General features: G+C 43.5%; 1 protein-coding gene across 1 annotated transcript in view; it reads left to right on the forward strand.

The window, feature by feature from the left end:
* Positions 1-12,941, forward strand: part of LOC138453129 (uncharacterized) — a 411,581-nt gene that overhangs the window by 173,437 nt on the left and 225,203 nt on the right. The window contains exon 3 of the mRNA XM_069605687.1: positions 9,423-9,501. Within this exon, the coding sequence (XP_069461788.1) occupies positions 9,423-9,501 (79 nt within the window). The remainder of the gene's footprint in view (positions 1-9,422; positions 9,502-12,941) is intronic.

The raw sequence follows: 12,941 nt of genomic DNA on the forward strand, positions 1-12,941 counted from the left end.
ATGTGCAGTGGGATAAGGGTACAGAAGCCAAAAAGACAGCCATCCTCTCCATCAGCTTTGGTGGCTCCATGGCAAGGCAGTTACCATGACTCCAGGGTGACCCCAGAATGTTCTTTTAAACCGAAATGTCTAGGGAGATGTTGTGGAATTCACTCTACGTCTGAATTACGTTGGTGAAATGCTTAAACTTCAATTATCGTTCAGAGGAAATGTGCTTTTGAGCCGAGGGGCAAATCAGGGCGAGGCCGCTTGAGAAAAGTAGCAAACTAGCTGGATTCCAATACAGGTGTGTGCTTTTCAAATGTCAGGCGATTAACATGTGTTGGGTTAGTACTTACTTCACTCTAGGGGCCTTAGAAAGAAAATAAACAATATCGAGGAGGATAGAGCACAAAGGTGAGACACAAAAGAGCAGTGACAGAGCAATGCATTCACTCCAACCTGCTTCTAACATTTTGTTTTGGTCAAAGTCTACAGACCGCCATAAGGCGATATGGTGCTGGAGGCCAATGCAATGACTGACTGAATGGGAGATACTGGCTGGCAAACATCTAGATAGCATCTGGCACAACCACAGAGGTCTCTGAAGAGTAATATTTCGCAGTCCAAATAGTGCAGATATTTATTCAAGAGGACATTTTGGCCAGTGAAAAAATACGTGTGCTATCTTTGATAACTACCCGCAGGCATCTGAACATACACACACACGTGCGAGCACAGCAGCTCTTCAAGCAAAAAGTCTAAGAGTGTGTGGGTCGGCTCAAAGATTAGGATTGAGGCTTTATGTATATTGATATCATACCCAGGTGTTAGGAACCCCACTTTGTATTGTTACATCCCCGACACTGTGCTACAGTTACTCCTGATTATTTGATGGTTGTTCGTCTAGTTCCTGTAGACCAACCCGTGCCTTGACCTACTGAAAAATACATTGAACCACAAACGAGTTACCCCGTACTACTGTTCAACCTTCCTACACAGAACGGTGTGCAAGGGGCAGAGGCGTCGCTAGGGGGGACTGCGGGTTTATAGCCCCGGGTCTTTTGATTGTAGCCCCGGATAGAAGATCAGGGGCTACAGCCAAAAGGTTAGCTAGCCTTGAGTCCTGACAGCCCCGCCATTAGCCCCAGATCTTTTCTAGACCTAGCAACACCCCTGGCAAGGGGTTCAAGGGCTGTCAATGTAAATGATGAGGGACAGCCAAGAAGTAACTCTCTCACAGGTGTTGGTAACACATAAAGCCAGAGCCATTGAATTCCTCAAATGTCCATCTTTTGTTTCTTATACATTTCCAGTGCAGGCCCGAGTAATACCACAGCGGGAGGATCCCATCAGAAACATTTTGCAAGATGGCAGCTCATGACGAAGTGTGTTGTTTCTCTCGAGGAGGTGGATGGGGATGGGATTAAGAGGAAGGGCCACATTTGGCATGGGAGGGAAAACTGTGTTTTGGACTATCACTTCGAATCCTGTGTGATACTAGGCATGATCATGAAGTGGTAGAGGCCTGCTTTGCATTCCCTTGCCACAGATCCAATAGTCTTGGGAGGATAGCTCAGGGGCAACGCGCTCGCCTTGAAAGCAAGATGACGCTGAACAACACAGGTTCGATCCCCGGGTCCGCGCTTAGAAACCCTTGGGTATTAAGCGCGTTATCAATAACCCATTACATTACATTGTCATCAAAGCTGGCATTTCGCAGTTTAGCCACACTTCAATGACTACATACTTTGCAAATATAAAGCACCAACTGTAGACTATGGTACCTCCTCCCCATCAGCATCAGTCTCTGTATTGTTGTATACCTCTGTAAAGTTCTCCATTGTGTATCTGTATTGATGTATACCTCTGTAAAGCGCTCTGTTATGCATCTGTATTGTTGTATACCTCTTTAAAGCGCTCCGTTGCTTCTCGAAGCTAGGTCCGCGCTCAATAAATACAATAATAATAATAACAATAACTGCATGTGTCCAACCCAACCTATTTCCACACCTGTGCACCGCCTGTACCCATATCATTCAAGGTCTTCATCTCTTCCGTCTGACCCCGGAGAAGCTGTAATGCTGCAAACAAAGGCTAATAGTTTTTTATGTGACATGTGTGCCTCGTTTGCACAAATATGTCTTGTGATTAGGAAACATTAATTTCTCTTATTCATTTTACACAAACCATTCTGTTTGAAAGGTGTATTAAAGCAAATAGATCACAAATGGTCTGGTAAAAATAAGCCAATATTAAATATTTTCTTTGCAGAGCTCTATAAAAATGTGCCTTGGATATATATCACTTTTGTTCACTTAGAATGAGCCTTCGCATGTTTCGAGCTTAGCTCTTTATCAGGGCTATAAAACATAACACAATCGGTAGTGATGACTCCATCAAAGTTCTGTTTCTGAAAAAATGTAGTTAATCAGACATAAAATCAAACAGAAATGAAACAAAAATCTATTTAGCGCCCGTTAAATGGTATGTTACATAGCTGTTCGGTTGTTAACGTACCCAAACCAGAATTCCCACAAAAGAAAAAAAACATAGCAATAAAAGGAACCTAAAAAAAGGGGGCTATAAACAACAAACAACACATGAAGATGAGTTCTTGTAAATAGATGAATTATACATTTCTCAGAGGTGATAGTCAAATGGCTAAAGGTTATAATAATTCATTATTTAATAAATGCTTTTGCTAATGTATATTTGGGGCTGTGAATGCATTTCATGGGTTTTATTTGTGAGGCCAAGAAACACAGAGTGCTATGTGAGCTCTGGGAATGACAGTGATGGATGCTTTACTTTGCCTGGAATGAATGTGGAAACAATTGTGGAGGACTGAGTGGGCTGCCGCATTGATGTACTTTTATGTACTTGCGCATATGAGGGGACCAGATGGCACTGATTAGCTGTAAGATGGTTGAAGGTGCTCCATGCATCTCCCGATTTGCTCTAGTTTAAAACTTTGCACATCAGGTGTTTAGTAGCAGGTGCAAATCTGTGGTGCGCACAGGCCTCGCAGCTCCTCGTTTCCTCCAGTGATAATCCTTGTGAATCAAGCTCATATGCCAGGCACATTTCATACCCCCTTTTTAGTTGCGGCTATTAGGTCGCTATTAGGTGGTGCTGAAAGCGCTACCTTTAAGCCAAAACTAGTGTCATTAAAATAAGAGCTGTAACATAAGAGCTTCAAATAGGCGATTTGAATGAGGATCTCTAACGCTTTACAGTGCAGATGACATATGAGGATGTATTTGTGTTGTTTGGCTATGTGTCCCACCCATTTAACGCCCATCTCTAAGTCAAATATATATGATTCTCCTCCCATTCTCACCCATCTCCACCATAAACCACTCCCCTTTTAGCGCTTTTTACTGTGCTGAATTTGGCAGCCGTTTTCTTTTTCTACAGAGCCGCCATCTTGAAATGTAGTTGTTTACAGTTTTATGTTGGTATATCACATCCAAACTTAGGATGTTATGTTTTGATAAAATAACTTCTATAATTGCACCGTTTTTTAGCATCATTTTGATTTTGTTGTAAAAAAGGAATCCATTACAGACATTTTATAAATCTCTATTAAAATGTTTATCATGAAAACATGAGGACGCTATCCATAAAAAGGATAAATTTCTCAAAATGTATTTTATAATCATTAAAAAGCTTCCAAATAAGAGTTATTTCTCTGTAGGTCTGCTTATAAGGCAGGAAAAATTCACTGCTATGAAATGGTTGCTTGATGTATCATCGTCTCCATCTAGGGATAGCATTTCTGCTTCCTGTGTAGTCTGACTGCTCGGGAACCGTGGCCGGATAGAGTCCTTTATTTGTGTCTATGCCGCCAAAGAGCTAGCAGTCTGGAACTCAGTGGAATGTAACGAGTCATCTTCGGTGCAGGCTGAGTTTTTGCCACCCTTCAACCCATTTTTCTTCTCCACCTGTTGGACAGGATATGATTTTCCATGTTTGGTGACCCGCGCGCCTCTGTCAGCCCCTTGTTGTGCTACGCTGAGAGCTAAGAGTGCGGCACCTCCCGTTACCCCTCTCCTGATGCTACTTCTGTTGTTACCTTCTAATATGCCCATCTCATGCCCAGCGCCCTGCCCCCGTGGACCCTCGCACAACGACTGCAGCCAGAGCAGACTGAAAAGACTACCAGGGACACTCCCTACGGGGACCACCATCCTGTGAGTGATGGGCAACAATGGGGGCTGTGGCAATGTCAGGGTGGGCACTTTCCAGTAACTGTGGTTTAGCAATATGATCATTCGGCCTCTGACTGGTACAAATCAAACGATGAACCAAGTGGGGGTCTTTAGTATCCCCGGGTGGTGTCTTTAGTATCCCCGGGTGGTGCACTCATTGCATGCTTACCTACCCCTGCCCTCTGGTTATTGTTTGTCCATACTTCACTTTCCTTTATGAAGCATCCTGGAGCTGAACATTCTCTGCACCTTGCTACACTTCTACGGATAGATGTATTCTGGCATTTCAATTAACTATATGCAAAGGCGTCTAGCCCGATTGGGGGGCAGTTTTAATCATTTGCTGGAAAAATGGACAACATTGGCGAGAGGGCGTTGATCAGTTAAGCTCCGTGGACGTATTCAGCTTTAGAAAAAATGACACAACTTTCCAAAAATTCACTAGCCAAACATTACCGTGGGTTGGATATTATTTAAAATATGATTTCCATTTGCAGAGGCTTGAAAGTATTCTTGAAAATGCTGATTGTGTTTTTGTATTCCAAGAACACTGCTCCCTCCCCAAAGATACTGAATATATTTCTAATCCAATTGCTACTTTGTCTTCTGATCTGTTCTCATAGCATATATGAAGGTGGATAATTCCACCTGCCTTTGTACAAACTTTTGACCAGTAAAAATCGATATTCAGAAAACAGACACATACCTCATTCTTATTTGACTGCAAAACAAACACTGAGAAATATTAAACGAAATTTAAAAAAGAATAGTGAATAGAGAAATTGAGTTCTTAACTTTTCATTATTACTTTCAGTTTAAGAGCTCCAGATCATGCAGAAGTGCTACTATTTCATTAGATCTAGTGATATACTAGATGATGCCCAGTAATCCTCAGGGATAGCCTTGAATAACCTGAAGACTAGACGATGCCCAGTAATCCTCAGGGATAGCCTTGAAGAACCTGAAGACTAGACGATGCCCAGTAATTCTCAGGGATAGCCTTGATGAACCTGAAGACTAGACGAAGCTCAGTAATCCTCAGGGATAGCCTTGAAGAACCCGAAGACTAGACGATGCTCAGTAATCCTCAGCGATAGCCTTGAAGAACCCGAAGACTAGACGATGCCCAGTAATCCTCAGGGATAGCCTTGAAGAACCCGAAGACTAGACGATGCTCAGTAATCCTCAGCGATAGCCTTGAAGAACCCGAAGAATAGACAATGCCCAGTAATCCTCAGGGATAGCCTTGAAGAACCCGAAGACTAGACGATGCCCAGTAATCCTCAGGGATAGCGTTGAAGAACCTGAAGACTAGACGACGCCCAGTATTCCTCAGGGATAGCCTTGAAGAACCCGAAGACTAGACGATGCCCAGTAATCCTCAGGGATAGCTTTGAAGAACCCGAAGACTAGATGGCACCCAGTAATCCTCAGGGATAGCCTTGAAGAACCCGAAGGCTAGACGATGCCCAGTAATCCTCAGGGATAGCCCTGAAGAACCCAAAGACTAGATGATGCCCAGAAATCCTCAGGGATAGACCTGAAGAACCCTAAGACTACACAATGCCCAGTAATCCTCAGGGATAGCCTTGAAGAACCCGAAGACTAGACGATGGCCAGTAATCCTCAGGGATAGCCTTGAAGAACCCGAAGCAGTCACTAGTCAAGATTTTAAGTTGACTGGTATTTCTCACTTTTAGAAGGTGCGTGCATCAAATGCTACACAAGTGAAATTAATGGGAATGAGATCGCTTATAGAAAGCAGGATGCAGAGTTCATAGATATTCTAGGCTGATCACAGCTTGGGAAGGGGGTTATTGTAGTCACAGACCACCAGTGCATGGTGATGCACCAAAAGGTAGTGAGATTAAAGTTTGATATTGGGGGTGGGGAATGAGTTACAAATAGTCAAGGACAAGTTGTCTGCCTAAGGGGCGTGGATATCATTTGTCTTGAGGGACCTAGGGCTGGCTGGCATCAGCAGGTTTTGTTATGGAATGGGGGTGCTAAAAATAGTGGGGTATACTCAGTTATTATCAAGAGCTATTATACATGTGGGGCTATTGTGGGGGAAGTGTAAGATTATCCTCTTTCTATAATAGCCCTGTCTGTATAGTAGCAATATATGGGCTGGACACCTCACACTGGCTGAGGTCACTGGGAGAAAGGTGAGGCGAACATTAGAATTGGGGCCCTGAATCTCTACCAATGCATGGCAGACAGCGGCATGCAAGAGAATTGATGTTCCCATCCACCCTACCACCCTCTCTACACCAACCCTACCACTCTCTCGACCCACAAACACCCTACCACTCTCTCTACACCCCCCCACCCACCCTACCACTCCCTCCACCCCCACCCACCCTACCATTCTCTCTGCACCACCCAGCCTACCGCCCTCTCTACCCCCACCACTCCCTCTACAACCTGATCACCACTATCTGCCCTCTCTGATCCTTCCTCTTACACTCTTGCATTATTTCTTACCCACTAATGCGCCACCTTTCTTGCTCATATTTCCTCTTGCTCATCATCAATGGCACCCTCTCTCAATTGTTTCCTCCCTTCATCTCCTTCCTTCAAATTCTCTTACACACATGCCCCCCTAATCGCAACCGCCTTGGAAACTTTTCACTCTCCTCCTTGCACCCCGGTGCCTATAAATGCAAAATGCAAAGAACAGCAGTAAATGCCCAAACTATTGGCTTTGCCAGTGCTTGCTTTTATATTACTACTAACGACCTATGCACACACTTTATGCACAGAATTGCTGAAGCGTGCATAAACCAGGCACATTCAATGTTCTTGGAGATTTGGCTTCTTGTCTTTAATGAGATTTGGGTTGATAATTCTAATATACTTAGCAGATTCCAATGCGGCTTTAGACGGGATTACTCAACATCTCATAATTTATTGGTAATGGACATATTACGCACCAGAGCGCTTAGTAAAGGACAACCCCCGTTGTATGCCCTCTTTATTGATTTTAAGGCCGCCTTTGATTCCATCCCTCGTGAGAGACTCTGGATCAAGTTGGAAATAATGGGATGCCCATCAGGACTACTATACTATCTTAAATTACACCACCATGACACCTCGGTGCGCCTTAGACTTAATCAAGAGGGCAATACAACTAGAAATGTGTCTCAAAACAGGGAGGTAAAGCAGGGCTGTGTTACAGCACCCCTTATTTATAACTTATATGTCTATGATATACCTGCGGCTCTTACAGATGTGGACAATTGGCCACCAAAATTGGGGGATGTACTGTGTCCCGTTTTGGCCTATGCTGATGATCTGGTAGTCCTAGACAACACCATAGGTGGTCTTAGGCGCTCGGTACATATACTTTGGGTCTATGCTAAGACCAATGGTTTGTCCATTAATTTGGATAAAACTAAAGTGCTTAGATTTACCAGGAAAAGGGCAACCCGCGTAAATTTAGTAGTACATAAAAATCTTATCCTATATGCCCCTTCTTACCGATACTTAGGAGTGGAAATAGAAGCACTAGGTGATTATGCATTATGTAAACAGGGGCGGACCACTCGTGCATTACAAGTAATATTATTAGTCTCATCTTTTACTAACAAGCAGGGTGGTTTCACGCTATGGGGGACACGCCATCTTTATATGCAAGTCTTTGCTCCTATGGTCATATATGGCATTGGGTCGCTGTTAACAGTTGATTTAGAGTGGCTTCAAGTGATCGAGGGCAAGTTCTGGAGACGTATGTTGGGACTTCCCCCGGGGGTACCGATGGCTATGATAAGATTGGAATTGGGCCTACCTTCACTTAAAGCTTTGATATTGAAAAAAAGAGCTGGGTTCTACTTGAAGATAAGCGGTTCCTCTAATCCCTTATTGTCGGTTATTCAGCGGGAATTAACTAAAAAACATACTACCTCACCTTTTGTTAAAGATATGAGTAAATTCTTCACCGACATTGGCTGGACTCTCCGAAAGACCTGTGTATCAAATGAAACTTTAAAGGCACTTGAGAAAAAAGTAGAACTCTGGGATTGGTCAGAAAATTTCTCCCACTTGAGTAGTCTCAAGTCATATAATTTTGTGAAATACCGAACATATCAGTTTATGAAACCTCAGGCCTACCTATATCTTTGCCCTACCAGAAGACTCCGACGATTTATTATTCTGTTCCGGTTGGAACAGTTACCTACTCTAAGCAATAGAGGAGCTTGGAAGAATGTCCCTGCTAATAAGCGCACATGTCGGCTTTGTAAATCTCTATCGTGCCCAGAAACAGCTAGGCATCTTCTGACACAATGCCAGGCCATGAAAGAGCCGATTATAAAAATTTTGGGTGAATTTGTGCATGATCTATTAACCATTCATGAACTATCGTTCTGGCATTATTGTACCAACACTTGTAACATGCACCTATTCATTGCACTTTATAATGTCTGGCAAGTGACTAAATTAGGCTTAGGTTCCTAATTAGATCTGAATAATAACTGCCTAGTCATTTGTTTGCCTTATTTTTATTTCAAATTCAATATGTATTGTACATTGATGAATTTATTATCCTTTGAAACGGTTTTAATATTTGATGTTGATATATATGGTTGTATGTGTAGGCTATGTTTGTATGTTTGTAAATGAAATATGTGTAAAGTTTGAATTTATTTTCAACCTGTATCACATTAAAGAATTTGATTTGATTTAATGAGATTTGTCATTAAATAAGTCAGGCGCTTACTCCTATGTTTCCCCTATTTTTATGCACATCTAAGTCCACAGTTAGTTATGCTGTGATAGTTGAGCTTATTATATGCTTATTAAGACTTAATCACGTTATGTGTCTTGTAGCTGCCTTTCAAGCCCTGCTGGTATTTTGTTATTCTTTCCCCAAGATTTCCCTGGAAACTCTCAGAAAGTTGAGCTCAGGTATAAGATACTTTGAACATGGTCTTTCTATTTTACAGAAAACATATGCCAGTGCAATACAATTTCTGTGCTAGTGCAAACGTGAATTTAATGGGGATCAAATATGTTTCCAAATTCTTTTTTTGTATGCATTTGGATTTTTGAAAGGGAGTGGTTGATTTCTTGAAGTTTCTAGAGATAATACATCGTTGCAGTCAGCTGAATGTAAATGGCCAATCAAGGTAGAGATGGTGCTAGAGGAACCAGGGGGAGGGCACAGTGTCCTAAAGTTAAGCAACACAAGAAGACCAATGCCTTACAAGTCTGCATCTTCTCTTCCAGCTTCAGCAAGCACAGAAGCCATTCTCTGCATGCAAGCAATGGCAACGCGAGAACCAACTCGACAGCGCTCACTGGACATGTAAGTTTTCCTTATACATTATGCAGTACACCTAGCCACAAGAGATGACTATGGGCAGGTGAGACCATCTCACAGATGTGAAAAGTAACGCTTGAGCAAGCTACAGAAGGTTTCATAAATAGCGATCGGACTGATTCGCAAAGGGCAAACAAAGCACTTAAGAGCTCTCCATACTTGCAATGACAAATCTCCCTAGTAGAAGAGGGTTCCCTGCATAGCGCCTCCAGTTTATGTTAAGGATTTTAAGCACTGTTGGTAGATATGAGTTTAGAAAATGATTGCCTCAAATGTGTACATGCACTTATTAGTTGTTTCTGTTAGGGGAAAAAGTGCTGGGCATCAGTTCGTTGTTTGAGGGATGAGGCTCCCAGGCCAGTTGGGCAGCCTCCATGAGCCGCGGGGCTCTGGGAAGGGTACTGTTGCTGCATTGCTGGCATGCCTGCTTCTGCTCTTGAGAAACAATGAGTCACTCAGTCTCCAAATTGTATCAGCGCATGGAAGTCGTAACTGAGCTCCTCTTAGCCAATCAGAATGGTTGGAATGCAGTCAGTAACTATAGATATTGACTCCATTGCGTGCATTCTTTTTCAGAAGTAGACGCAGCAGCATTCAAGAACCAGCCGTTCAGGTCCCCAGCGTGATTTCTTTCAACAAGACACTCCCTTTCAGCTAGCATCTATTTTCAGTGGACTTTAAACGCGAAAGTGACAGCGAAAACATGCAAAAATGCATTCACTTTAGTATAGAAAAACAGTTTATTTTTACGTTACACCCATTGCCTACTCGTGTCAAAACTGTTCCAGTTCAAGCACATTTACAAATAAAATACTTATCTTACACAGACAAGCGTGTGTTTTAAATACTATAAAATAAAACCACATTTCATTTGCTAGCCCGTTTTCACAATTATCTGTAATCACTGTTAGCAACGTTTTAGCTTCACCACCACAACTTCATTGCTATTATCTTTATGTGCTAATAACCGTGGGGTCATTATCTCTTGGGATAATCACCCTCCCCAACTAATAGCCCACGGCTTAATCTCAGGCCATAACTTGGAGAAGTCATTATCACACGATAATGACCTCCTCCTCCGATCTATAATGCTTCGTTGAAACAATGATCACATCCGTAGAGTTACTTTCCTTGGGTTAAGGGTATTATGATCTGAACGAAAATCCAAGATCCATATATGCAAGTTATTATGTTGGTCCTAAGGATGCTGTTTGTTTTTGCTTTGCTGGTGGAAGCCCCTGCATCCAATGTCTAAGCTTTTTTCATTCCCTCTTTCTCCCTTTTTCAGTTCTAGTTTATTTATTATTGAAATAAGTCAATATAAAACTATTTACTTTAAAATAGTGCATTTGAAGAATATTTGCTTAGCAACAATGGTTAAAACTATTGTAGCAAATTATGAAACTAGCCCACTCTGGCTAAAAAGTGCCCCATTCTTGCCAAAGAAACTGGCCCACACTAAACTCATGGGCTGCCATTTCGGGCACTGCTCTATTGCCCAATAGATCAGTCCAAGCCTGCTTGTATTGTAGTGTAAGGTGCATTTGTATAGCACACTCAACCTTCAAGGGGCTTTCTTGGCACTGGTGCCCTATTGCGCCTCCTGGAAGAAGATGAGCTTGACCTTATTAGCACTGAGAGTGATTGTATGTCCCATAGGCAGCTGGGAGGATTTTCCAGGTTTTTGCTGCATGAAACCAGTTCTCCTACCTCCTTTGCTTTTGACGTTAAAGGGTTTGGTGGATATTCAGTAAAGCTGATCTGCGCTGTGAAGAGCGTGCCCAGGGCAGTAAAGGAAAACTCTGTTCATGAAGCAGGCTTTGAAGAATTTGGAACCAAGAAGAGATGTCTTGAGGGAAAAAAAATCCTTCAACGGCTGCTATACAGAGATTTCCACAGCTCTGTTTGTGGAGGAGGTTAGTGAGAAGGGAAGCAAAATGCCAGCATCCTCTGCAATGAGGACTCTGAGCTTCTGATAACGTCCAATAAGACCGAATAATAAAGACCGAAAGAGAGATTTGGCCGAATTTCGGCCGTTCGAAAATACTGAACGGCTGAAAAGTTAGACCAAATCCCCCATTCGGTGGCAGGGGCTGTGAGTGTGTCCCCTGCACACTTGATCACCATATTGTGAGTGGGGGCTGCAGGGGTGTCCCGCACAGCCGGTCCCAAAAATAAAAAGAAGGAAAGGACCCTGCGGCGCCTGTTCCCAATCATGGAAGTGAAAGGGAACAGGCGTTGCAGGGGCACAGCGAGTCAGTGGCACACAGCAAAGTGTGCCGCAGCAAAGTAAGCAAGGTAAGTAAGGGTGTGGGGTGACTTTAATGATGTCATGGAAGTGGGGATGGGCCATCCCCTATTTCACATATAAAAAAGCAGAGTCCAATGGGGGGAGGAGAGGATTCTGTCAAAAATACCTACATGCCGACATTTGAGGACAGCAAGCGGTGACAGGATACACAAGGATCCCACAACGGCTGAATACATTCACAAACGGCATTCCCATTATTCATGGAGCCATCTGGAAAGTTGCCATAAACGACAGACCACACGGCCAGGTGTTTTGCGCAGATGTGAGAAACTCCGATTGGCGTGGCGGTATCAAGCTAGGATCGCTGTGTTTGTTTGAAGGGCAAGTGCTGTGTCTGGGTAAGCAGAGCTTGAGCATTGACAATGGGAGGGCTACAGAAGCCTGGATGTCAACATGCCACATGCCAATCAGAAGATGTTAGTCCAGTCATAGGTTTTTCTGCATCCTAGGACTTGTAGTTCTGAATTTCCCCTTGATAAACCTGGGCTATAAGTCCCAGACAGCCGACGGAACTCGCATCTGCCGAATGAAATGGGCTGTGTAAACATGCGTGTAGTGACAGATTTAGTTTTATGATATGATAATATGATATGATATGGCATTTATAACGCACCTATACACAAGTCTTTCAAGGCGCGACGAGGCAAGAGAGGGGAAACAGAGGGAAGACAAAGGGCCTCATTACGAGTGCGGCGGTAAGGGGTTAACAGCACCGGTAAGGATGCCGGTGCCGTTAACCCCTTACTGCCGCATTCCGAGTTCCCTTAGCGGGTCCCACTAAGGCCGGCTGGTAAAACCAGCCGTCCTTAGCAGGAGCCGCTAAGGGACAAGGGAGCTAATAACGGGCCTGCTGTTTGCGGGCCCTTTATTAGCTCCCTCCCCATTCCCATTAAGCCCTATGGGGGCTCAAATGGGAATGAGGAATGGTTTTCTGAATGGGGATTTACCGGGTCCTCCAAGCTTGGAATGACCCAGTAAGTCACCATTCAGAGAACCCGGACCCGGACACTACTTTGGAGGCAACCATGGTGCTAACAGCACCATGGCTGCCTCCAAAGTCGTAATAACCCCCAAAGACAGTGATCCTACTAGACCAGGTGACATTGAGATTGCA

Source organism: Ambystoma mexicanum, chromosome 4p (assembly GCF_040938575.1).
Source record: "Ambystoma mexicanum isolate Mex_15411 chromosome 4p, UKY_AmexF1_1, whole genome shotgun sequence".
NCBI lineage: Eukaryota > Metazoa > Chordata > Amphibia > Caudata > Ambystomatidae > Ambystoma > Ambystoma mexicanum.